The 23,814-nt window shown below is 61.8% G+C and overlaps 5 protein-coding genes across 9 annotated transcripts in view; 2 read left to right on the top strand and 3 right to left on the bottom strand.

The window, feature by feature from the left end:
* Positions 1-1,608: 1,608 nt before the first annotated feature.
* On the top strand, positions 1,609-3,735 carry IL17C (interleukin 17C). The gene is made up of 3 exons (XM_064387144.1): positions 1,609-1,616; positions 2,741-3,109; positions 3,204-3,735. Exons 1-3 carry the CDS (start codon positions 1,609-1,611, stop codon positions 3,451-3,453), a joined length of 627 nt encoding a protein of 208 aa, XP_064243214.1. The 3' UTR covers positions 3,454-3,735.
* A 748-nt stretch (positions 3,736-4,483) lies between these two features.
* On the bottom strand, positions 4,484-8,483 carry LOC135279347 (cytochrome b-245 light chain). Of its 4 annotated transcripts, XM_064386666.1 has the most exons (8): positions 8,279-8,420; positions 8,147-8,238; positions 8,026-8,102; positions 6,688-6,757; positions 6,406-6,480; positions 6,099-6,182; positions 5,800-5,881; positions 4,484-5,566 (listed from the first exon to the last, which is right to left on the bottom strand). In XM_064386666.1, exons 3-8 carry the CDS (start codon positions 8,081-8,083, stop codon positions 5,387-5,389), a joined length of 549 nt encoding a protein of 182 aa, XP_064242736.1. In that variant the 5' UTR covers positions 8,084-8,102; positions 8,147-8,238; positions 8,279-8,420; the 3' UTR covers positions 4,484-5,386. The 4 variants fall into 4 exon arrangements, with proteins under 4 accessions (XP_064242736.1, XP_064242733.1, XP_064242735.1 ...); XM_064386663.1 differs by having other exon boundaries at positions 8,147-8,483; XM_064386665.1 differs by having other exon boundaries at positions 8,026-8,238; positions 8,279-8,443.
* Positions 8,484-9,009: 526 nt separating this feature from the next.
* Positions 9,010-14,039, bottom strand: MVD (mevalonate diphosphate decarboxylase). Its single transcript, XM_064386661.1, has 10 exons — positions 13,896-14,039; positions 13,462-13,532; positions 13,258-13,372; positions 12,208-12,351; positions 11,068-11,267; positions 10,903-10,977; positions 10,341-10,559; positions 10,146-10,261; positions 9,954-10,062; positions 9,010-9,253 (listed from the first exon to the last, which is right to left on the bottom strand). Exons 1-10 carry the CDS (start codon positions 13,963-13,965, stop codon positions 9,173-9,175), a joined length of 1,200 nt encoding a protein of 399 aa, XP_064242731.1. The 5' UTR covers positions 13,966-14,039; the 3' UTR covers positions 9,010-9,172.
* A 1,808-nt stretch (positions 14,040-15,847) lies between these two features.
* RNF166 (ring finger protein 166) lies at positions 15,848-21,538 on the bottom strand. The gene is made up of 6 exons (XM_064386404.1): positions 21,332-21,538; positions 20,065-20,221; positions 19,127-19,239; positions 18,345-18,459; positions 17,169-17,276; positions 15,848-16,563 (listed from the first exon to the last, which is right to left on the bottom strand). The coding sequence occupies exons 1-6, from the start codon at positions 21,502-21,504 to the stop codon at positions 16,498-16,500; spliced, it is 732 nt and encodes a 243-aa protein (XP_064242474.1). The 5' UTR covers positions 21,505-21,538; the 3' UTR covers positions 15,848-16,497.
* Positions 21,539-21,628: 90 nt separating this feature from the next.
* Positions 21,629-23,814, top strand: part of CTU2 (cytosolic thiouridylase subunit 2) — a 4,339-nt gene continuing 2,153 nt past the window's right edge. The window contains exons 1-5 of one of the 2 annotated variants that reach the window (XM_064386402.1): positions 21,629-21,883; positions 22,034-22,104; positions 22,722-22,800; positions 22,876-22,935; positions 23,032-23,092. In XM_064386402.1, coding sequence (XP_064242472.1) covers positions 22,046-22,104; positions 22,722-22,800; positions 22,876-22,935; positions 23,032-23,092 — 259 coding nt within the window. In that variant the 5' untranslated portion in view covers positions 21,629-21,883; positions 22,034-22,045. Of the gene's footprint in view, positions 21,884-22,029; positions 22,105-22,721; positions 22,801-22,875; positions 22,936-23,031; positions 23,093-23,814 lie in introns of both variants that reach the window. The other variant, XM_064386403.1, reaches the window with a different exon arrangement.

The raw sequence follows: 23,814 nt of genomic DNA, 5'->3' as shown, positions 1-23,814 counted from the left end.
ATAGAATATATATAATTGTGTGTGTGTGTGTGTGTGTGTGTGTGTGTGTGTATGTGCAGGTGTTGTGCATGCACAGTGTGAGTGTGAACATTGAGTGTACCCACACACGTCTGCATGTGTGTGTGCTAATGTTTTAGGGCTGGGACACACAGATAAATATAGATAAATATAGATAGGTACAGATAGAAATGGATAGAGACATAGCTGTGTATATATATATATATATGTATGTATGTATGTATGTATATATATAGGTATGTATGTATGTATGTATGTATGTATGTATACAGATAGACACAGCTAAAAATAGATAGATTATAGATAGATAGATATAGATATAGATAGATAGATGATAGATTTAAATAGATATAGATAGAAATATATTCATAGCTAGTTATATTGATATATTGATATATAGATATAGAGAGATAAATATAGATCTAGATACAGAGAGAAATTGATAGAGACATAGGTATAGATATAAAAATATAAATATATATATATACAGATAGACACAGATAAAAATAGATTATAGATAGATATAGATATAGATATAGATATAGATATAGATATAGATATAGATATAGATAGATGACAGATATAAATAGATATAGATAGATATAGAAATATATTCATAGCTAGTTATACTGATATATTGATATATAGATATAGAGAGATAAATATAGATAGATCTATATACAGATAGAAATTGATAGAGACATAGCTATAGATATAAAAATATAAATATATATATACACAGATAGACACAGATAAAAATAGATTATATTGATATAGATATAGATAGATGATAGGTATAAATAGATATCGATAGATATAGATAGAAATATATACATAGCTAGTTATATTGATATATAGAGAGATAAATATAGATAGATCTAGATACAGATAGAAATTGATAGATGGAGAGGTAGGTATAGATATAAATAGATATATATATACAGAGATATAGATGATGGATAGAGATAGATATAAATAGATATAGATAGATATAGGTAGAAATATATACATAGCTAATTATATTGATATATAGATATAGAGAGATATAAATATAGGTAGATCTAGATACAGATAGAAATGGATAGAGAGATAGGTATATATATATATATATATATATATATATATATATATATATACATACATATACAGATAGATGATAGAGATAGATATAGATAGATACATATAAATATATATATATAGATATAGATAAAAATATATACAGTTATATTGATTGATAGATATAGAGATATAAATATAGGTAGATCTAGATACAGGTAGATCTAGATAGAAATAGCTAGCTATATTGATATGTAGATAGATATAAACATATAGATATACTGATATAGACAGACAGACACATATATATAAATATGTAGACAGAGACACGCAGAGACAGAGATGCAGAGGTGCTCCAGACATCTCTACGTACAGATAAAAATAGAGATATATTTACTTAGATATATAGATATATATCTAGAGATATAGAGACATCTAGAGATACGGAGCTTATGTACACAGAGAGACGGAGAGAAATACAGAGATGGATAGTGGATAGCTAATGGATAGCTAATAATAGCTAATAGCTCGATAATGGACAGGTAATCGATAATAATGGATGGATGCACAGACACACAGCTGGTGTCACTGTCCCCTGTGTGCGACTGTCACTTTGGTGTCACTGTCCTGTGTGCGCCTGTCCCCTCAGTGTCACTGTCCTGTGTGTGGCTGTCACTTTGGTGTCACTGTCACTGTCCCGTGTGTGCCTGTCCCCTCAGTGTCACTGTCCTGTGTGTGGCTGTCACTTTGGTGTCACTGTCACTGTCCCGTGTGTGCCTGTCCCCTCAGTGTCACTGTCACTGTCCTGCGTGTGCCTGTCCCCTCAGGTGTCACTGTCCTGTGTGCAACTGTCACTTTGGTGTCACTGTGCTGTGTGTGCCTGTCCCCTCAGTGTCACTGTACTGTCCTGTGTGTGGCTGTCCCCTCGGTGTCACTGTCACTGTCACTGTGTGTGGCTGTCCCCTCAGTGTCACTGTCACTGTCCTGTGTGCGCCTGTCCCTTCAGGTGTCACTGTCACTGTCCTGTGTGTGGCTGTCCCCTCGGTGTCACTGTCCCGTGTGCCTGTCCCTTTGGTGTCACTGTCACTGTGTGTGCCTGTCCCCTCAGTGTCACTGTCCTGCGTGTGCCTGTCCCCTCAGGTGTCACTGTCACTGTCCTGTGTGAGACTGTCACTTTGGTGTCACTGTCACTGTGTGTGCCTGTTGCCTGTCCCCTCGGGTGTCACTGTCACTGTCCCGTGTGTGCCTGTCCCTTTGGTGTCACTGTCACAGTGCTGTGTATGCCTGTCCTCACAGTGTCAGTGATGCTCTGGCTGTGTGTGCCTGTCCCCTGAGTGTCACTGTCACTGTCCTGTGTGTGCCTGTCCCCTTGGTGTCACTGTCACTGTCCTGTGTGTGTCTGTCCCCTCGGTGTCCCTGACACTGTGCTGTGTGTGCCTGTCCCTTTGGGTGTCACTGTCCTGTGTGTGGCTGTCCCCTCGATGTCCCTGACACCCTGCTGTCCCCACAGGGCTGGCTGGCCCTGTGTCACTGATTCCCTGACACTGTCACTGAGTGCCCAGGTGTGTGTGTGTCCGTCCCCTCGATGTCCCTGACACCTGCTTGTCCCCCCAGGGCTGGCTGGCCCTGTGTCACTGATTCCCTGACACTGTCACTGAGTGCCCAGGTGTGTGTGTGTCTGTCCCCTCGATGTCCCTGACACCCTGCTGTCCCCACAGGGCTGGCTGGCCGCGCTGGCCCTGCTGGCAGCCCTGGGGCAGTGCCGGGGGCTGCGGCGCTCCGGGCACTCCGCCGTGCGCTGCTACAGCGGGGCCGAGCTGGGTGACGAGGGCCCGGCGCAGCTGCTGGGCCGCCGCCTGCGCTGGGCCCGGCACGTCTCGGTGCAGCTGGTGCCGCGGCTGGAGCGGCGGGAGCGGCCCGAGCCCCGCGGGGCCCGGCGGCGCCGGCAGCCGCCGCCCGCCTGCCCCGCGCTGCCGCTGCGCGCCGCGCTCCGCAGCGAGCCCCACGAGCGCTCCATCTCGCCGTGGCGATACCGGTGAGTGCCCCGTACCCGCTCCCGACCTTCCCCCGGGCCAGCCCGGCCGGTGAGAGCCGCCGGCACGAGGGAAGGTGTGGCCGTGTCCCCGCAGCATCGACGAGGACGAGAACCGCTACCCGCGCAAGCTGGCCTTCGCCGAGTGCCTGTGCAGCGGCTGCGTGGACGTGAAAACCGGCCGGGAGACCACGTCGCTCAACTCGGTGACCATCCAGCAGAGCATGCTGGTGCTGCGGCGCAAGCCGTGCCCGCGGCCCGCGGGGCCGGGGCTGGTGGCGCTGGAGGTGGATTCCATCCGAGTGCCCGTGGGCTGCACCTGCGTCCTGCCCCGCACGGCGCGCTGAGCCCGCCCCGGGCACCGTGCCACCCCGCCCGTGCTTGTTTTAGAGCACCCCACCCCGCCAGGGCGGCCCCTGCCGGGTTATTTATGAGTTATTTATAAGCCTTGCTGGCGGGGGGCTTTTTGGACCTTCTATTTATTGCTGACCACCCCCCAGCCACGGCTGTGACTGCAGGGCCAGCGTGGCCCCACGGCCAGACCCTGTGAGTGCTGCACTCACTGGTTATTTATTCATTTATTCCCCCCAAAAGGTATTTATTGTCTCCTTCCTAGTGCTATTTAATGCTGCAAATAAAAGCCAACAACTCCTGGCACAGCCCTCGCTCTGTTCCCAGCCAGGGCACTGGGATGTGGGGAATTGGGGCACAGGGACAGAGGCACATCCACGGGCAGTGCCAGCTGTGGGACACCCCTGAGCCCCCGCAGGGTGGGCAGAGCACCAGTGCAGCAGGGCACGCTGAACTGGGAGGTGCTGGGGAGGGCGGCAGGGCACGGGGGTGCCCCACACCCCCAGCCCGGGGGGGACCCAGCCCTGGCACCCCGACACCCACACCTTTCCCACGGCTCTGCCCCCGGGCACCACATCCCACGGAGCTGGTGCCACCTGCCAGGGCCACTCCACCTGTGCTGGCAGCTCCTCGGGGGACCCTGGGCCACCTGCAGCCCCTCGGGGGCAGGGTCTGTGTGGGGAGGGGGCAGAGGGGGCCTGGAGCAGCTGCTGATCCCAGTGGGATCGAGGATTTGGCACCCACAGCACACCGGGGAATTTGCAGCAGTGGGAAGGGAAATGCTCCCCACATTCCCTGCTCGGGGTTATCCCAGGTTTTGGGGGCTCCTTTGGGGCCCTCCCAGTTCCACCCCACAAGGATTTTGGGAGGGGACCCTGCCGTGGCCATATTCTGCACATCTGCATCCTGGATTTGCCCGTAACTGCACCAATTGTCCCCAAAACAGGTCCCCAGTCCTGTCGCAGCCCCCAGGAGCAGGGCAGCACTGGGAGGAGTCCCCCTGGAGCAGGAGGCAGGGGCAGCCGGTGCCTTTCCCACTTTTTATTGCAACAGCAACTGCAGAAATGACAAAGACCAGGGAGAGCAGGAGCAGAGCTGCCTGATCCCCCCGGGAGCTGGGGATTCCCTGAGAGATGGAGTCCCACAGGGATTTGGGGATCCCCCAGGGAACTGGGGGGTGCTTCGAGAGCTGGGACCCTCAGGGAGCTGAGCATGCCCAGGGATTTGGGATTTCCCAGGAGCTGAGGAGCCCCTGGAAGCAGGAGACTCACAGGGAGCTGAGAATCCCCAAGGATTTGGGGGATCCTTGGGAGCTGGGAAGCCCTTGGGGGCTGCAGATCCCACAAGAAGCTGAACATTCTTGGGGATTTGGGGAGGACCAGGAGCTGGGGAGCTCCTGGGAGCTGGAGACCCCACAGGAAGTTGAGCAGCCCCAGGGATTTGGGACTGTCCAGAAGTTGGGAAGTCCCTGAGGGCTGGAAACCCCACAGGGAGCATCACATCACTGGGAATTTGGGAGCTGAGCATCTTAGGGGATTTGGGGATCCCCAGGAGATCCTACAGGGAGATGGAGAGCCTACAAGGAGCTGAGCATCTTAGGGGATTTGGGGATCCCCAGGAGATCCTACAGGGAGATGGAGAGCCTACAAGGAGCTGAGCATCATAGGGGATTTGGGGATCCCCAGGAGATTTGGGGATCCCCAGGAGACCTGGGGACCCCAGAGCATCACTGGGGATTTGGGGATCCCTTGGGAAGCCCAGGGGAGCTGATGATCCCAAGGATCTGAGCATCACCAGGAGCTGGGGACCCACAACAAGCAGCTCAGCACCCCCGGGGTTTTGGGGAGCCCCAGGAGCCCGACGGCTGCAGCAGAGCCAGGAGCAGCTGGGAAGCAGGAGCAGGGCAGGGCAGGGCAGGAGGACCCCCCATTATTCCACCTCCACGGGGATGGGGTTCACCTGCCCCCCCAGCTCCGGCTGCTTCCTGCGGGCGTCGGGAGGGGGCCGGGGCGGGGGGTTGCTGGGGGGCTGCTTGATGGTGCCCCCCACTTGTGGCCTCTCCCGGGGCTTCTGCTCGATGGGTCTCCACTCCTCCCCTCGAACTGCAGCCTGTGGGATCGGGACAGTGCCAAGGAAACAACCCCCACCCCAAAAAGGGGCTGCTGGGGGCAGGGAAAGCACAGGGGGACCGGGGTGGGGGGAGGAGGATGTGACCCCTGCACACCCTGATCAGGACAGGCTGGGAATGCTGCTGGAATTCACATGGAAGCACTGGCGCGTGGGTTTAGGGGCGGACTCCCCCTCCCAGCCCCTCAAAACCCCCAAAGCCCCTCTGCACTCACCAGCAGGTAGATGCCACTGGCGATGCCCAGGCAGACGGTGCCCAGGATGGTGGAGAGGAGGAATCCAGCAGGGACAGCCAGGCTGTGGCAGAGATTTGGTGTTCAGAGGGAGCCAGGGGGGCCCAGCCCCAGTCCTGACCGTGCACCCCACTCAGGGATCCCAGTCCTGACCCTGCACCCCACTCAGGGGGATCCCAGCCCCAGTCCTGACCCTGCACCCCACTCGGGGGGGACACAGCCCCAGTCCCCACCCTGCACCCCACTCAGGGATCCCAGCCCTGACCCTGCACCCCACTCACGCAGCATGGAGGACGGCTCGGATGTAATAATTCCTGGTGAGGGGCCCCAGGAGCTTCACCACGGCTGTCAGGTACTTCTGGCCACTGCAGGATGACAGCAGGGGGTCACTGGGGGTGTCCCCACCCTCAGGGGACAGCCAGCCTCCAGGCAGCCCCATCTCTGCAAGGATCACCCCGAGGAACCCACCCGTGCTCCCACATCCCTGTGTTTGGGGGCACAGGACCCCCAGGGGGGACACAGGACCCCCAGGGGGGGCACAGGACCCCCAGGGGGGACACAGGACCCTAGGGGGGACACGGCACTCACCACCTCTCCATGGTGGAGCCCTTTTTGCGTTTGCTCCTGGGATACTCGAGCAGGCACACCAGGACTCCTGCCGCGCTGCCGGGGCGTCAAGGAAAGGCGGGATGGGACCGGGAACGGCCCCAGGGAGTGCCCCAAAACCGGGCTGTGCGGGGCAGGGCACGCACAGCTGGGGCAGGGCGGGGGGCGAGGATGCGACCCCTCCCCGGCCATGCCTCCCAGCCCCGTCGGGCTGTTTTGTGTTTTCCCGCAGCCCAGCCCCGGGAATGCTGTCGGGAAGGATACATGGAGTACGCGGCGAAGTACCAGCCCTTGAACTGCCCCGCCACGGCCACGATGCCGCCCGTCAGCAGGACTGCGGGAACGGGCGGCATGGAGCGTCACACCGGGCCGGGACACCGGCCCCAGCCCGGGATATAGCCCCCAACCGGGATACAACCCCAGCCCGGGATATAACACCCAAACCGGGATACAGCCCCAGCCCGGGATATAACACCCAAATCGGGATACAGCCCCAGCCCGGGATATAACACCCAAATCGGGATACAGCCCCAGCCCGGGATATAACACCCCAACCGGGACACCGGCCCCAGCCCGGGATATAGCCCCCAACCGGGATACAGCCCCACAAACCGGGATATACACCCCACAAACCGGGATACAGCCCCAGCCCGGGATATAACACCCAAACCGGGATACAGCCCCACAAACCGGGATATACACCCCACAAACCGGGATACAGCCCCAGCCCGGGATATAACACCCAAACCGGGATACAGCCCCACAAACCGGGATATAGCCCCCAACCGGGATACAACCCCAGCCCGGGATATAACACCCAAACCGGGATACAGCCCCACAAACCGGGATGTAACACCCAAACCGGGATACAGCCCCAGCCCGGGATATAACACCCAAACCGGGATACAGCCCCACAAACCGGGATATACACCCCCACAAACCGGGATATACACCCCCACAAACCAAGACACACCCCCAAACCGGGATACAAATCCCCAAAACGGGATACAACCCCCCAAAACCTGGATATAGCCCCCAAACCGGGATACAATCCCCAAACCCAGGACACAACCCTCCAAACCCGGGACACAACCCTCCAAACCCGGGATACAGTTCCCCAAACTCGGGACACAACCCCCCAGCCTGGGGTGCAGCTCCCAAACCCCAGACACAGCCCGGAGCTCAGGCCATGCCCCCCAAACCCAGGCCCAGCCCCGCAGCCCCCCAGGCGGGGTTATGGCCCTGGGGACCCGGCTCAGGGCCCAGGGCGGGGCTCGGGGGCCCCGGCCCCGGCACCCCCGGGTTTGGGAACTCCAGGACCCTGCGGGAGCTTTTTGACCTCGCGGCTGGAGCAAGAGGAGGAGGAGAGGAGGGAACCGAGGGAGAGAGGGCAGAGGAGGAAGAGAGAAGGAGGAAGCGGAGGCTCCAGCCCCGCTGGGCCGGGACTTCCCGGCCGGGACTTCCCTCAGCCCGGCGGGGCCGGGACCCCAGTCCCCTCCGGCGGGGCTCGGCACGCCCAGCCCGCGGGGCGCTCACTCCCCTCAGAGCCCGGGGGTTTTCCGGAGTGCCCGGCTGCCCCAAAGCCCCGTGCCCCGCACTCACTGAGCCCGGCGGCCAGCGCCTGCTCGTTCGCCCACATGGCCCACTCGATCTGCCCCATGGCCCGCTCGGCCCGAGCGAGCGCCCTCGGCTGCTCCCGCCTCCGCTCGGCTCGGCCCGAGCGCCCTCGGCTGCTCCCGGCTCCGCTCGACTCGGCCCGAGCGCCTTCGGCTGCTCCCGCCTCCGCTCGGTCCGAACGGGTTCGCCTGCTCCCGGCTCCGCTCGGCTCGGCCCGAGCGCCCTCGGCTGCTCCCGCCTCCGCTCGGCTCGGCCCGAGCGCCCTCGGCTGCTCCCGGCCCGGTCCGGTTCGGCCCGTTCTGCTTCGCTTTTTCCGACTGCTCCCGGTGGGCCCAGCCCCTCCCGGTTCGGCTCCGCTCCGCCCGTCCCGACCCGGAAGGTGGGTGGGGCGTTACCAGCACAGGCCACGCCTCCTTCGCACTGACCACACCCCTTCTAATACGCCACGCCCAAATGTATTAGCCACGCCCCCTTGGGGACACGGCACCGACCCGGGGCCACGGGACACGGCGGTGACAGGGATGGCACGGAGCGACAGGGCCAGCCCCGGGACAACGGGGGCCGTGCGTGGGACAGGACCCGTGCCAGCAGCGGGGACATCGCAGGGATGGGGACAGGAGCCGTGCCAGCAGCGGGGACAGCAGAGGGATGGGGACAGGAGCCGTGCCAGCAGCGGGGACATCGCAGGGATGGGGACAGGAGCCGTGCCAGCAGCGGGGACATCGCAGGGATGGGGACAGGCTCAGCCCTGCCAGGGACAGGGGATGTGGCACGTGCCAGGGACAGGAGCAGTGTGGAAGGACAGGATCAGTGACAGCTTGGGGACATACAGGACAGGAGATGTCCCACAAGGGACACAGGGGTCATGTGGGGTGACAGGGCCGTGTGGAGGAACAGGACCAGCCCAGGGACTGTCCCCATGTCCTGTCCCCCCAGCCCCACACACAGAGCTCACACCCCACACAGCACTGGAACCAGGAACTCTATTTCCTTACAAAAGATTAAAAAGCAGCCCCGGGGTGACAGCCTGCGCCAGGGTTGGGGACAGCTTTGCAGCAGGCCTGGCTCAGGGTGCTGAGCCCCACTGTGGCACCAGCAGCGTCCCCCGGCGTGTCCCCAAGTGTCCCCGGGGTCAGGCCCGGCTCCGGGGCAGCCCATCCGGGCCCAGGAGGTGCTGGCTGGGGTCATCCACGAGCTGGGGACCGGGGCCAGCCTGGGGGCACGACACGGCTCAGGGACACCGGGGAGCCCCACGGACCCCAAAAGGTCACCCCAGTGGGAATGTGTCCAGAAATGGGGACCTGCACACCCCCCTGGGGATGGGGACAGGGCCCTACACACTCCCCCCAGGGCTGGGGACAGGTATGGGGCCCTAAACACCCTCCTGGGACTGGGGATAGGGATGGGGCCCTGGACAACACCCTGGGGAAGGGGACAGGGATGGGGTCCCACACAAAGCCCTGGGGATGGGGACAGGGCCCTACACACTCCCCTGGGAATTGGGACAGGGATATGGGGTCCCACACACCACCCTCGGGATGGGGACAGGAATGGGGTCCTGGACACCCCCCTGAGGATGGGGACAGGGCCCCACACACCCCTCCAGGGCTGGGGACAGGGATGGGGTCCCACATACCACCCTGGGGATGGGGACAGGGCCCTACACACCCTCCTGGGACTGGGGACAGGGATGGGGTCCCACACAAAGCCCTGAGGATGGGGACAGGGCCCTGCACACCCACCTGGGGATGGGGAGTGGGATGGGGTCCCATGGACACCCCTGGGGATGGGGACAGGGCACCACACACACCCCTGGGAACTGGGACAGTTACGGGCTCCTGGACACCCCTGGGGGCCAGGGACGGGGTCAGACCCCCCGAGAGGCCGTGTCCCCCCCGGTGACCCCGGCTCACCTTGGTGTGCAGGATGTAGTGCACAGCCCCGGGCACGGGCTCGGCCAGCACGGCGCCCTCCAGCTCCCGCGGCAGCGCGGCCGGGCCCACGGGCAGCCCCCGCACAAACCTGCGGCACGGCCAGCCCTCAGTGCCCTGTCCCCAGCGTCCCCAGCCCCCCCAGCACCCCGGGAAGCAGCGGGGCTCCCTTACTGGTCCCCGTTGGAGGCGGGGGGGAAGCTGCGCCTCACCACCTCCACGAACTCGGCCACGGTGTCGGCCAGCGCGAAGATGACGGCGTTGGGGCCGGCGTCGAAGGTGTAGGCGACCTGTGGGGGACACATTGGGGACGTGGGGACCCGGGCAAGGGCCACGGCGGCGTGGCAGCCCCCGGGGCCCCGCGGGTACCTTGGTGTGGCTGTGGTGGGCGTTGTAGCGGTGCGCCAGCGCGATGATGTGGCGCGACACGTCCGTCAGGTAGAAGATGGGCGGGAAGGTGTCGAGGCAGGTGGCGTGGAACTGGTTGCTGTCCCTCATGGCCAGCTGGCCAAAGCCCTCAAAGTCACGGTCACGGATGTGCTGCATCATCTGGGCCAGGCGCTCGGGGACCACCACCTCTGCCCGGTGCTGCCACGGCACGGGGGGCACCATCAGCCCAGTGACACCCATGGCAGGGGGGTCAGGGTCACCCCAAATCAGTGACAACCACAGCAGGCAGGGTGTGGCCAGCCTGGTTTAGTGACACCCATGGCAGGAGGGTCACGGTTACCCCAGTTTGGTGACATCCACAACGGGTGGGTTGTCACCCTGAATTTAGGGATACCCGCAGCAGGAAGGTCACTGTCCCCCAAATCTGGTGACACCCACAGCACCACGACCCTCTGGGTGTCACTGCACACCCTCCAGCCCCATTCCAAGGGAAAGGGGACCCTGTTCCTGCCCGGGCAGGACAAATTCCTTGTCCCCCTACCTTCAGCAGGGGACTGGTCTCCACACTGGTCTGCATGCCCGCCGTGCTGCCCACCGGCTTCTTCTCCCCACTGACCTGGGGGGACACACACAGCCACTGGGACACGGCCCCTCCTGAGCCCCCCACGCCCCACATCCCACCCAAACCCCCCTGCCAGCCCCTCACCACCAGGACGAGGACGCGCAGCTCCGGCCAGTGCGTCTCGGGGGCCACCTGGAGGGCCAGGCTGTCGGTGCCATCGGGGCGCTCCCCGCGCTGCCACTGCACGAAGCCCCCGAACATGCTGCGGCAGGCGCTGCCCGAGCCCCGCCGCGCCACCTCGGACAGCTCCTCCTGCAGCCCGTAGAGCCGGGCCAGCGCCGACACTGCGGGGACAGGCGGGGGGACAGCCCTGTCACCCCTCCTGCTGCCACCACAGAGCTGGGACAGCACTGACAGCACGGGGACAGGCAGGGGGGACAGCCCTGTCACCCCTCCTGCTGCTAACACAGAGCTGGGACAGCACTGACAGTGTGGGGACAGGCAGGGGGGACAGCCCTGTCACTCCTCCTGCTGCCACCACAGAGCTGGGACAGCACTGACAGTGTGGGGACAGGCGGGGGGACAGCCCTGTCACCTCTCCTGCTGCCACCACAGAGCCAGGCCAGTGCTGACACTGAGGGGACAGACAGAGGGGACAGCCCTGTCACCCCTCCTGCTGCCACCACAGAGCTGGGACAGCACTGACAGTGTGGGGACAGGCAGGGGGGACAGCCCTGTCACCCGTCCTGCTGCCACCACAGAGCTGGGACAGCCAGAGCACAGAGGGGACAGGCGGGGGGACAGCCCTGTCACCCCTCGTGTTGCCACCACAGAGCTGGGACAGCACTGAAACTGAGGGGACAGGCAGGGGGGACAGCCCTGTCACCCCTCCTGCTGCCACCACAGAGCCGGGCCAGCACTGAAACTGAGGGGACAGGCAGGGGGGACAGCCCTGTCACCCCTCGTGTTGCCACCACAGAGCCGGGCCAGCACTGAAACTGAGGGGACAGGCAGGGGGAACAGCCCTGTCACCCTTCCTGCTCCCACCACAGAGCCAAGCCAGCCAGAGCACAATCAGAGAGGACAGCCCTGTCACCCCTCCTGCTGCCACCACAGAGCTGGGCCAGCACTGACACCACAGGGACAGGCACGGGGGACAGCCCTGTCACCCCTCCCAGCGCCCACCACGCCACACCGCCATAGGCAGGGGACAGGTCGCAGCAAGGGGACAGCCCTGTCAGCCCTCCCAGCCCAGGAGGGGACAGCCGGGGACAGGGGACACACCGAGGCAGGCGTAGCCGGCGGCGGAGGAGGCGAGCCCGGCGGCCGTGGGGAAGTTGTTCTCGGAGGCGATGTGGATCTTGTAGGAGAGGCTGAGCGCGGCCGCGTCCTCAGAGCCCCCGCGGCGCTTCCGCGCCAGGCGCCGCACTGCGGGACAGAGCGTCAGGGACACGGGGACAGGGACACGGGGACAGGGACAGAGCGTCAGGGACACGGGGACAGGGACAGAGGGTCAGGGACAGCGGGTCAGGGACACGGGGACAGCAGGGACAGGGACAGCGGGGACAGGGACACCGGGGACAGTGGGGTCAGGGGACAGCAGGGTCAGGGACAGTGGGGACAGGGACAGCGGGTCAGGGACACGGGGACAGCAGGGACAGGGACAGCGGGGAAAGGGACAGTGGGTCAGGGACGGTGGGGACAGGGATGGTGAGGACAGTGGGGACAGCGACACCAGGGACATGGACAGCGGGGTCAGGGACAGCGGGGACAGGGACAGCAGGGACAGCAGGGTCAGGGACAGCGGGGACAGTGGGGTCAGGGACAGCAGGGACAGGGACACTGGACACAGGGACACCGGGGTCAGGGACACGGGGACAGCAGGGACAGGGACACGGGGACAGGGACAGCGGGGACAGGGATGGTGGGGACAGCAGGGACAGGGACACTGGACACAGGGACAGCAGGGACAGCGGGGTCAGGGACAGCAGGGAGAGCGTGGACAAGACACTGGGGATAGCGGGGTCGGGGATAGCAGGGTCAGGGACACTGGGGATAGGAACACCAGGGACAGCAGGGTCAGGGACAGTGGGGACAGGGACAGCAGGGTCAGGAACACCAGGGACAGTGGGGTCAAGGACAGCGGGGACAGCAGGGATAGGGGACAGCAGGGACAGGGACAGTGTGGACAGAAGGGTCAGGGCACAGCGGGGTCAGGGACGGTGGAGTCAGGGACAGTGGGGACAGCAGGGACAGTGTGGACAGAAGGGTCAGGGCACAGCGGAGTCAGGGACAGCAGGGACAGTGGGGTCAGGGACAGCAGGGGACACTCACCCTCGCGCAGACAGGCCTGGACCCGCGGGTGCCCCACGTCCGCCTCCTTCCCGTTGAGCCACAGCCGGTCCTCCGTGAAATCCCGGCTGGCGGCCGCCGTCGTGGTGGTCTTGAGCTGTGGGGAGAGAGGGATCAGCACCCTGGGGGCTGGTCCTAAACCTGGTCCTGGTCCTGATCCTAAACCTGGTCCTGGTGCTGACCCACCTGGTCCTGGTGCAGGGTCACGCTCAGGGAGGAGTTGATGGGCAGGATGAGGTCGGTGTCTCGCTTGCCCCCTGCAAGAGAGCACGGCATGGCACGGCTTGGAATGGCATGGAAGAGCACAGCAGGGCTAGTAATGGCATGGCACGGCTAAGAACGGCATGGAAGTTTGACAGCACCAGCAAAGCGTGGCATGACAGCGCCTAGCATGGCATGGCACAGTCAGGAATAGCATGGCACAGCCAGGAATGGTATAGCATGGCCAGGAGCGGCATGGCACTGATGGACACAGAGCAAAGCATGGCATAACAGCGCTTGGCACGGCACGGCACGGCACGGCAAGCCGGGACACGGTGCAGCACAGCCCGGCCCGGCACACCCAGCCCAGCCCGTGCCCCGGAGGAGCCCAGCCCGCCCGGCCGCGTCCCGGCACTCACAGTACTTGATCACGGCGATGTTCACGGGGGCCGTGCAGGTCGCCATGGCCAGCCCGCGCTCCGCCGCCATCGCTGCCGGCCGCGCTCAGGCCCCGCCCCCGCGCCACGCACGTGACCGTGGCCTGCGGCCGGTCCCTCCTCGCCATTGGTCAAGACCGCAGCACACGGTTCCCAACAGCCAATAGCAGCGATCGGACCACGGGTGGCCCCGCCCCCTGAGCGGGCTGGGCCAGGCCTGCTGGGCGCCATTTTTGAATTGGGCAAGACCTGCGCATGCGCAGACGCTCCCGCTGCCTCCGGTACCGTCCGGGCGCTCCCGGTACCATTCCCGGTTCTGTTCCCGATACCTGCCCGGTTCTGCTCCCCGTACCGCTCCCAGTGCTCCCCGCACCGCTCCGGCCCCGGCAGCCCACTGCTACCCAGTGTCCCCAGTACAGCTCCAGTGCTCCCGCACTCCTGGTCACCTCCACACCCCAAATATCCAAATAAATATCCAAATATCCAAATATTCCCAGCGCTCCAAATGGCCCCAGTGCTCCCACAGCCTTCAGGGCCACTGTATCCCAGTGCTCCCAGTATCCCAGAGCCCCAGCATCCCAGTGCTCCCAGTATCCCTGCAGTGCTTCCCCCCCAAAAGCCACGCGTGGATGAAACTGCCTTTATTGAGAAAAATGGTTTGCTACAAATAACGTCATCGAGTTAATTCCTCTTCAAAAAACAGGACGGCTCGTTAAAAGTTCTAATTATGCAAAAAAGTGGCGGGTGATGCACTGGTGGGCACGGCTAGGGGGATCCATGGATCCAGGGCACGGAGGGATCCCTGGCACAGGGGGGATCCCTGGCACTGGGGGGGATCCCTGGCACAGGAGGGATCCCTGGCACAGGGGGGATCCCTGGCACAGGGGGGGATCCCTGGCACAGGAGGGGATCCCTGGCACAGGGGGGGATCCCTGGCACAGGGGGGGATCCCTGGCACAGGGGGGGATCCCTGGCACGGCCTGGTGTGGCCCCTCGCACCCAGGGCCTTAAAGTGCTTTACAAAAGCAGCTCTTGCTGCCCCTGCTCTGTCTCTGTGGGGCAAAAAGGAGCAGGAGAGAGGGAAGGAGGCCGAGGTTAAGGGTGCTGGCCCAACAGCACGGAGGCTGCTCCAGCTGCTGAGGGTCCCAGCTGAGCACAGGACAGGGAAATGCCCCTGGGCTCCTCCTGGAAGGTGCCAGTGCTCTCCCACCCCACAGGAACACCCCCAGGAGGCAGCAGTGCTGGGCAGAGAAGGTCCCACCCCTCTCCCTGCCCTGCCAGGGGGGCTCAGGGCTCCCTGCACGCTCCTCGCAGGGCTGCAGACCCCAAAATCACCCACAGTGTGAAACCAAACCAACCCCAAGGCAGTATTGCTAGAGCAGAGCTGGAACCGGGTTTGGGTAAAGCTCAGGAATCCTCTGAGCAGGGAGATGCAGGGGGGCCTCTCCCACCCTGCAGATCCTGCAGGCAGTCACCCCCTCGCTCAGGGCTCACCCCGTGGCTGCTGCCATCTCCCTCCCAGCCTCTCCCAGCCCTCCAGAGCCAACTCCAGCAGCAGCAGGCAGGGCTGAGAGCAAGGGGCAGGGGGAAGGGCTCACCAGGCTGCTGTGGAGCACCTTGGATCAGCAGTGCCCCCTTCCCAGGGAGGGATTCCCACAGGGAGAGGCACTCCCTGATTTCTGGGGGGAACAGGAGCTCGGGGCTGGGATCCTGCATGGACAACCAGCCCCTGGATCCCACCCAACCACCCTGCCTGCTCACAACTCTGCTGAGGGAAGGGAAAGGCCCAGAAAGATCCCTGCACTTCCCCCCACCCCAGAGTCCGACCCGCTGCGGGATCCAGCTCCTGCCCCCGCCCCATTCCCAACCCACGTCTTCATTTGCTTGGGTTATCTGTGTAAAAAATAAACTTTCTTAATAATGTTCCATAAAAATACTCTTGTCCCAGGTGGCAGGTATTGCAGAGTGAAGGGGAGCAGCTTCTAGAGCAGCTCTAGAAAAGGTGGAAAAGGCTCCGTGCTGCTCCGTGTAGAAAAAGGCAAGGGTTTGGTGTCCCAAGAGCAGGTACAAAACGAGGAAGGGGAGGCTCCCTGGATGCTGGATGCCATCCTCCAGGGCTCCTCTGAACCACTCTTCAGTCTCATGCTGGGATTCAGGTGAAGGAGGCAGCTCCAGCCTCCAGCACGGGGGTCAGGACAGCCTGACATCTCTAGAAAAATCCTTGGAGAGTTTAAAAAAAGCTGCTCCGTGCTGCCTTCCTCCTTTTTAAAAGGATGTGGCTGATTCCAGTCCCAAATGAGGGTCAATCTATCAGTTTCAGGTACCTATTCTGCTGCAACAGAGAGCAGGGAGGAGCGTGCCAAAAAGCATCTAACAATAAATAGATCTGGACACGGGGCTAGGCTCCCAACACGGATATTAATGCCAGTCCAAGGACTGATCCCAGCCCTGCTCCAGAGCTCTCTGCTCACTCACTGTGACACTGAAGAGGCTCCACCTTCTTCAACAAGGTGGGAATTGCAGTGGGGCTCCAGAGGGTTCCTGGAGCGTGCAGAAGGAGCCAGGGCAGGGAGAGGGATCAGCCTCAGTTCTCAGAGAGGGACAGAGCCAGGGCTGCCTGCAGCGCCGCCTCCTCGTCGATGTTGTAATCCTGGAAGGCAAAGCAGCAGCTCAGGAGGGCTGGCACAGCCAGGGCACGCTGTGCCACGTGTCCCAGGAGTGGCACCCCTGCTCTTCCCGGTGTCCTCTGTGCCCACACCCCTCTCCTGCTGGGATCCCACAGCTGCCAGGAGGGATGAGCCTGCCCACACAAGGGTGAAGCTTTCTAGCAAGGCCAGGGGGTTTTGCAGAGCTCTGGGTTGGGATATTCCTCTGGAAACGCCTGGAGGTTCTTTTCCCTGACATCTCTCCAATGAAAGCAGGATGGGAACAGCCCCCTGAGGCCAAGGCTGAGCCATCACAAGTGCCCCCCACACAGGAGGGGTCAGGGACCCCCCATGTGCAGCAACCCTGGAGCAGGGCTGGTCCCACCCCGTTCCCAAAACCTCCAAGAAAAGGGCCTTTGTGCTACAATTCCTCAGGGGAAGAGCTCCATGGAAAAACCCCTTTTGTGGAGAGCAGGAACAATCCCCTCTCCTCCTGGTGGGTGTGGGGTCTCATGGGTGGGACACGTGTGCCCTGTGCAGGGCTGGTTTCACCCCCTGGCACAGAACACGGGGAGGGGGTGGCCCTGTTTTGGCTCAGGGTCAGACTCACCACGAAGGTGTCGTAGGAGAACTTGTGCCTGTGGAGCAGGTGCTGCAGGAAGTTGGCACTCTTGTAGCTGGGGTCCCCCCAGGGCATGGCCGAGCACACCGGGCACACCTGTGGGGACAGGGACACGGGCTGGTGGCACTGCACAGGGACCTCCCATGGAGCTGAGTGGTGTGTGCCCCTCCTCTGACAGGCTCCCAGCCCCATCCAGCCTGGCCCTGGGCACCTGTGCCAGGGCTTCCCCACCCTCACAGGGAAGGATTTCACCCTGATACCCAACCCAAACCAAGTCTCTGGCAGTTTGGATCCATTCCCCCTCGTCCTGTCCCTCCAGGCCATTGTCAGGATCCTCTCTCCACCTTTCCTGAAGGTCCTGGAAGGCCACAATTAGGTGTCCCTGAAGCTTCTCTTTCCCAGGCTGAACAATCCAAATTTTCTCAGCCTCTCCTCATGGCAGAGCTACTCCACCCCTCTGATCCCCTTGGTGACCCCCTCTGGAATTGCTCCAGCAGCTCCAGGTCCTTCCTGTGCTGAAGATCCCAAGCTCCCCATTCCTGTGCTGAGGATCCCAAGCTCCCCATTCCTGTGCTGAGGATCCCAAGCTCCCCATTCCTGTGCTGAAGATCCCAAGCTCCCCATTCCTGTGCTGAGGATCCCAAGTTCCCCATTCCTGTGCTGAGGATCCCGAGCTCCCCATTCCTCTGCTCAGGATCCCAAGTTCCCCATTCCTGGGATGAAGATCCCAAGCTCCCCATTCCTGGGATGAAGATCCCAAGCTCCCCATTCCTGTGCTGAGGATCCCAAGCTCCCCATTCCTGTGCTGAGGATCCCAAGCTCCCCATTCCTGTGCTGAAGATCCCAAGCTCCCCATTCCTGTGCTGAGGATCCCAAGTTCCCCATTCCTGTGCTGAAGATCCCAAGTTCCCCATCCCTGTGCTGAAGATCCCAAGCTCCCCACCTTGCTCAACCCAGAGGGGACAGGGAGAGGCAATCCAGCACCTGGTTTGCAGGAACAGGGGGATGGAGGCAGCTCAAAGCAGACACAGACCCCTGCTCCCAAAGGGATTTCAGGCAGCTGGAACACAGCTGTGCCTCCACAAACATCCGTGCTGCTGGCCTGGGATGCTGCAGGCTGTGCCTGGACTCCAGGGCTGTCCCACACCCCCCAGCAGCACTCACCACCTTGTTGGGGTCGTTCCTGTGGTTCTCCATGCAGTGCTTCACCAGCTCCTGCTGGTCCAGGTTCCGTGCCCCGCAGTAGGGACACACGAACGTGGAGCGGTTGGGAATGTTGCTGAGGAGAGCAAGGACGAGCTCAGACCCCAGGGCAGGCTGCACTGACCCCTCCCAAACTAACACATGCAGCCATGATATCTTATGAAAAATCCTCTGCTAGGATTTTTCCTGTCCTGAGGAGCTGAGACCCTCAGGAAAGAAATGTAAACAGTAACTGTGTGCTGCTGGGGAATGCCACAGGTGCATCTTCCATTGGTCCTTGGGGATTGTTTTCAATTAGTGACTGATCACAGCCACGTGTACCAAGGCTGTGAGCAGTCACAGGATTTTGTTATGCATTCTATTCTATTCTATTCTATTCTATTCTATTCTATTCTATTCTTGTCTTTGTAGACTTCCCATCTTTACTCTCTCTGTTCTTTTAGTATAGTTTTAATGTAGTATTTTAATATAATATATAACATAATAAATCAGCCTTCTGAGCAAAATAGAGTCAAGCCTCGTGTCCTCACACAAGGGGTCCTTACCAAAACAAGAAACACACACAGCTCTGTGACAGCAGGAGCCAGCCCAGCCCCTCCCAGCTTGGGTGGATCCCTCAGCCCAGAGCAGCAGTGTCAGGAGGGAACAGGGGCTGCTCTCCCCCCAGGGACAGGCACAACACACACCTGGACTGCAGGGCATGCAAGGAGGGCCACGCTGCCCTGCCCGAGGCACAGGCCTACCTGGGAATAGGCTGGGATGTGGGGACAACAGGAACAAACTTGGGGCAGTTGGCCATCTGCTCCTGCACCTTGGCGCAGGACGAGACGTGGGAGCGCATTTTGGCCAGGGTCACCTGCAGGAGGAGGACAGCAAACACTCCTGGAGGAGCAGGAACACTGCCAGGAGCCAGCACCGGAGCTGCCCTTGCTCAGCTGAGGTGGGAGTGACCTCTGGTCCACAACCACAGCAGTGGGAATGCTGCACCCTCCCGTCCCTCCTTGCAGGACGGAGATTTGGGGCTGCAGGGATCCCCAGAGGTTTCATCCCTGTTCCCTGGGAGCAGAGCCTGACTCCCCTGGCTGTCCCCTCTGTGCAGAGCCAGAATGTCCCTCCTGAGCCTCCTTTTCTCCAGGCTGAGCCTCCCTTTATCTCCAGGCTGAGCCTCCTTTTTTCCAGGCTGAGCCTCCCTTTTTCTCCAGAATGAGCCTCCCTTTTCTCCAGGCTGAGCCTCCCTTTATCTCCAGGCTGAGCCTCCCTTTATCTCCAGGCTGAGCCTCCCTTTTTCCCAGGCTGAGCCTCCCTTTATCTCCAGGCTGAGCCTCCCTTTTTCTCCAGGCTGAGCCTCCCTTTTCTCCAGGCTGAGCCTCCCTTTTCTCCAGGCTGAGCCTCCCTTTTTCTCCAGAATGAGCCTCCCTTTTTCTCCAGGCTGAGCCTCCCTTTTTCTCCAGGCTGAGCCTCCCTTTCTCCCCAGGCTGAGCCTCCCTTTTTCTCCAGGCTGAGCCTCCTTTTCTCCAGGCTGAGCCTCCTTTTTCTCCAGGCTGAGCCTCCCTTTTCTCCCAGGCTGAGCCTCCCCTTTCTCCAGGCTGAGCCTCCCCCAGACCCCTCCCCAGCTGGTTCCCTTCTCTGGACACATTCCAGAGGAGGATGGGGACACTGGGGACACTGGGGACAGCTTTACCTTCTTGCTGCAGCCTCTGCAGGGAGCCTTGTAGGACGAGAGCTGTTTCTCCACGCTGGAAGCCTTCTCCACCTTCTTGGGGTCGAAGGGCACGCGGCAGAGCGGGCACAGCGGGGAGGGCACCTGCAGGCAGGGCTGCAGGCATTCCCCACAGAACCTGGGGGCACAGGGGGGCCCTGAGCACCGCGGGCACAGCAGCGTGCCAGCAGGGCACCCCGCTGCCCCCACAACCCACGTCATGGGTTCCAGCTCTTTAGCAGTTTTAGTTTTTGTGTTTTCAGACTCTGGGCTGCATTGGTACATAACTCTGAACTCATATAAAGTGTCAGAGCTCTCCTCACAGCTCAGGCACACACAACAAACCCTTTCCAGCCCAGAACCAAGGACATCACTGCTGCTTCAGCCCAAAAAGTGCAAACAACAAAAGGCCCAAAAAGTGCAAACAACAGGGAATGGAGGGGAGCAAACTGGGAGGATGGGACTGCACCAGCTGGAGCTGTGATTGGAGAATGACCCCCACATGGAAATGGACCAAATCTTATAACAGTGTGAAAATCTGGGACTCAGAGTCCACCTCGGGCTCTCGTGCTGCCCAAGGTGCATCCTTTGAAGGGATTTGAACGTTTTATTTATTTTATTCCTTCAGCTCTGCCCAGCCTCTGCTCTAGGCACCTCTCGGGCCCCACGGGGAGCAGATTCCTTACTGGGAGAGCTGGGAGCAGCCCGAGGCAGGGCTGGGTGCCCAGGCAGGCAGGAGCCTGGCTCAGCCCATTCCCAGCAGCAAAGGAGCCAAAGCAGCCCCGTCCCCACAATCCCGTTATCTGGCATTCCTCGGCACCAACAGGGAGTGAAGCACCCCAAGGGCTGCCAGGGGAGCGGGCAGGGGCAGGGGGCATCGTGGGGGGCTCGGGAATCGCCCCCAGCCCCACAAGAGCAGGGGTGAGGCGGTGCTGGAGCCCCAAACACAGCCCCAGCCCCCTGGGAACGTCCCCAAAATCAGCTGGAAAAGGGATCAGGGTGTCCCGGAATGCTGGGGGGGCACGGGAAAGGCACGGGAAGGGCTCGGGGGGTCCCGGGGACAGCGGCCGGGTCCGGGAGCTGAGGGAGGGGAGGGGTGGGATGGGGACCCCGGGGTGGGCCGGGGGTCCCGGTACCGGCCGGGCTCACCGGGCACGGCGCCCAGCCCCGCGTCCCGCCCGTCCCCGGGCCCGGCTCAGCCCGAGGGTGCCCGGGGGTCCCCGCCGCCCCCGCCCGGGCCCCGTCTCACGTGTGGCCGCAGCCCGCGATGCCGACGGCGCGGTGGAAGACCTCGAGGCAGATGGGGCAGCTGAACTGCGCCTCCAGCGCCTCGGCCGCGGCCGCGGGCCCGGGGGCGGCGCGGGGGGGCCCGGCCGGGCCTTGCGGCCGCTGCGCCGCCGCCACCAGCAGGCTCCGGAACATGGCGGCGGCGGCCGGCGGGGCGGCGGCCACGTCAGCGAGCGGCGCCGCGCGTCATCGCCGCGCGACGGGAGCGCACCGGGACACGGCGGGACCCGGCGGGACCGAGCGCGGGCCGAGCGGAGCCGAACAAGGCCGAGCGGCGCCGAGCGGGAGCCGAACGGTGCCGAGCGGTGCCGAGCGGGACCCGAACGAGGCCGAGTGCGAGCCGAACGGTGCCGAGCGGTGCCGAGCGAGGCCGAGCAGGACCCCGGGCACCCACCGGGACCCACCGGGACCCACCGGGACCCAGTGGCGCCGCCATGTGCGACATGGCGGGTGGCGGAGGCGGCTGCGGGGCGGACGCGGAACCTCCGCGGCGCCGCCGCGCCCCGGCAGACAGGTGTGAGTCCGGTCCGGCCTGCAGTGCACCCCCGGTGCCCCCCGGTATCCCGTGCCACCCCCGACCCCCCGCTGCCGGTGTCCCCCGGTAACGTCCCGGTATCCCTGGTGCTGCCCGGGCGCCGGTGACCGGCCGTGTCCCCGCAGCCAGCCCCGGACGTGCATGAAGTGCGGGCAGGGCACGGCCGCGCTCGTCATCCGCGTCGGGGACCCCTTCTGCCGGTGAGGGACCGCGGGGACAGCGGGGCTGGGGACACGGAAACTGCGGACATCGGAGTTTGGGGACACCAGAAATTGGGAACATCAGGGCTGGGGGACATCAGACATTGGGGCTTGGGGACATCAGAAATTTGGGACATTGAGGGTGGGGGACATTGGGACTTGGGGACATCAAAAATTGGGGACATCAGGGCTGGGGGACATTGGGGGTGGAGGACATCATAAACTGGGGACATCGGGGCTTGGGGACATCATAAACTGGGGTCTTTGAGTCTCCAGAGGATGGAGGCTTGGGAACTTTGGGTCTTGGGGACATCAGGGCTTGGGGACATTTGTTCTCAGGGACGTTGTGTCTGGGGCATTGGGATGCTGGGGCTGGGGACATGGGATCTCTGGGGTTCAAGGTTTGGGGACATGGGGGCCAAGCAACATCAAGGCTTGGGGACGTTGTGTTGAGGGCACGGGGGGGACAGTAACGTTTGGGGACGTGGCTCATGGGGATTGTTGGATCTCTGGGATGTCGGGGCCTGAGGACATTGTGGGGGACATCAAGGGGACTTTGGGGTGTGGGGTGTGGGGGTGTCAGCCAGGCAGTGGCTCAGGAGTCCCCGTGTCCCCAGTGACTGCTTCCGCGAGTACTTCATGCACAAGTTCCGTGCCATGCTGGGCAAGAACCGTGTCATCTTCCCGGGAGAGAAGGTACCCACGGGGGGGACCCGGCCGGGGGCCCAGGGGTGGCCCCAGGGCCGGTGACTGTCCCTGCTGTCCCCACAGGTGCTGCTGGCAGTGTCGGGGGGCCCGGCCTCCTGTGCCATGGTCCGGCAGGTGCAGGAGGTGAGAGGGGGGGCTTGGGGGGTGCACGGCTCGTTATCCCCTCACCCCAAACCTCACCCCAAACCTCACCCCACTCCTCACCCCACTCCTCTGCAGGGGCTCAGCCGGGAGGCGGCCAAGAGGCTCCGCTTCATCCCCGGCCTCGTCTACGTTGAGGGTGAGGGAGCCCCGCTGCTGCTCCTGTCCAGCTGCCCATCCCCTGCCCATTCCCTGCTCCTGTCCAGCTGCCCATTCCCTGCTCCTGTCCAGCTGCCCATTCCCAGCTCCTGTCCAGCTGCCCATTCCCAGCTCCATGTCCAGCTGCCCATCCCCTGCCTATTCCCAGCTCCATGTCCAGCTGCCCATCCCCTGCTCCTGTCCAGCTGCCCATCCCCTGCCCATTCCCAGCCCATTCCCAGCTGCCCATCCCCTGCTCCTGTCCAGTTGCCCATTCTGACCCCATTCCAGCTCCTGTCCAGCTGCCCATCCCCTGCCCCATGTCCAGCTGCCCATCCCCTGCCCATTCCCAGCTCCATGTCCAGTTGCCCATTCTGACCCCATTCCAGCTCCTGTCCAGCTGCCCATCCCCTGCCCATCCCCTGCCCCATGTCCAGCTGCCCATCCCCTGCCCATCCCCTGCTCCTGTCCAGCTGCCCATCCCCTGCCCCATATCCAGCTGCCCATCCCCTGCTCCTGTCCAGCTGCCCATTCTGACCCCATTCCAGCTCCTGTCCAGTTGCCCATCCCCTGTCCCACTGCCAGCTCCCTGCCTCAGTCCCCATGCCAGCCTTGTTGCCTGTTCCCTGCCCCATTCCCATTCCTTGCGCGTTCCCAGCCCCACTCCCTGCCCCAGCACAGTGTCCCCTGTGCTGTGCCGGGGCTGGGGAGGTGCCACCCTGG

The sequence above is a fragment of the Passer domesticus genome, chromosome 12, assembly GCF_036417665.1.
Source record: "Passer domesticus isolate bPasDom1 chromosome 12, bPasDom1.hap1, whole genome shotgun sequence".
Taxonomy (NCBI): domain Eukaryota; kingdom Metazoa; phylum Chordata; class Aves; order Passeriformes; family Passeridae; genus Passer; species Passer domesticus.
This window is presented reverse-complemented; position numbering and strand designations above follow the sequence as displayed.

What these genes read in the sequence shown, in the direction of transcription:
- IL17C (XM_064387144.1), top strand. An exon ending in ATCTCGCCGTGGCGATACCG is followed by an intron (nt 3,110 to 3,203) that starts GTGAGTGCCCCG and finishes GTGTCCCCGCAG; the next exon opens with CATCGACGAGGACGAGAACC.
- MVD (XM_064386661.1), bottom strand. Translation starts at nt 13,965, where the DNA reads ATGGCGGCGGAGCGCGGGCTGGCCATGGCGACCTGCACGGCCCCCGTG. An exon ending in TGACCCTGCACCAGGACCAG is followed by an intron (nt 13,373 to 13,461) that starts GTGGGTCAGCAC and finishes CTCTCCCCACAG; the next exon opens with CTCAAGACCACCACGACGGC. An exon ending in TGCGCGTCCTCGTCCTGGTG is followed by an intron (nt 10,978 to 11,067) that starts GTGAGGGGCTGG and finishes GTGTCCCCCCAG; the next exon opens with GTCAGTGGGGAGAAGAAGCC.
- LOC135279347 (XM_064386663.1), bottom strand. Translation starts at nt 8,083, where the DNA reads ATGGGGCAGATCGAGTGGGCCATGTGGGCGAACGAGCAGGCGCTGGCC. An exon ending in GGCGCTGGCCGCCGGGCTCA is followed by an intron (nt 6,758 to 8,025) that starts GTGAGTGCGGGG and finishes CCGTTCCCGCAG; the next exon opens with TCCTGCTGACGGGCGGCATC. An exon ending in CGAGCCGTCCTCCATGCTGC is followed by an intron (nt 5,882 to 6,098) that starts GTGAGTGGGGTG and finishes TCTCTGCCACAG; the next exon opens with CCTGGCTGTCCCTGCTGGAT.
- RNF166 (XM_064386404.1), bottom strand. Translation starts at nt 21,504, where the DNA reads ATGTTCCGGAGCCTGCTGGTGGCGGCGGCGCAGCGGCCGCAAGGCCCG. An exon ending in ATCGCGGGCTGCGGCCACAC is followed by an intron (nt 20,222 to 21,331) that starts GTGAGACGGGGC and finishes CTGTGCCCCCAG; the next exon opens with GTTCTGTGGGGAATGCCTGC. An exon ending in TCTCCTACGACACCTTCGTG is followed by an intron (nt 16,564 to 17,168) that starts GTGAGTCTGACC and finishes TTTGCCTTCCAG; the next exon opens with GATTACAACATCGACGAGGA.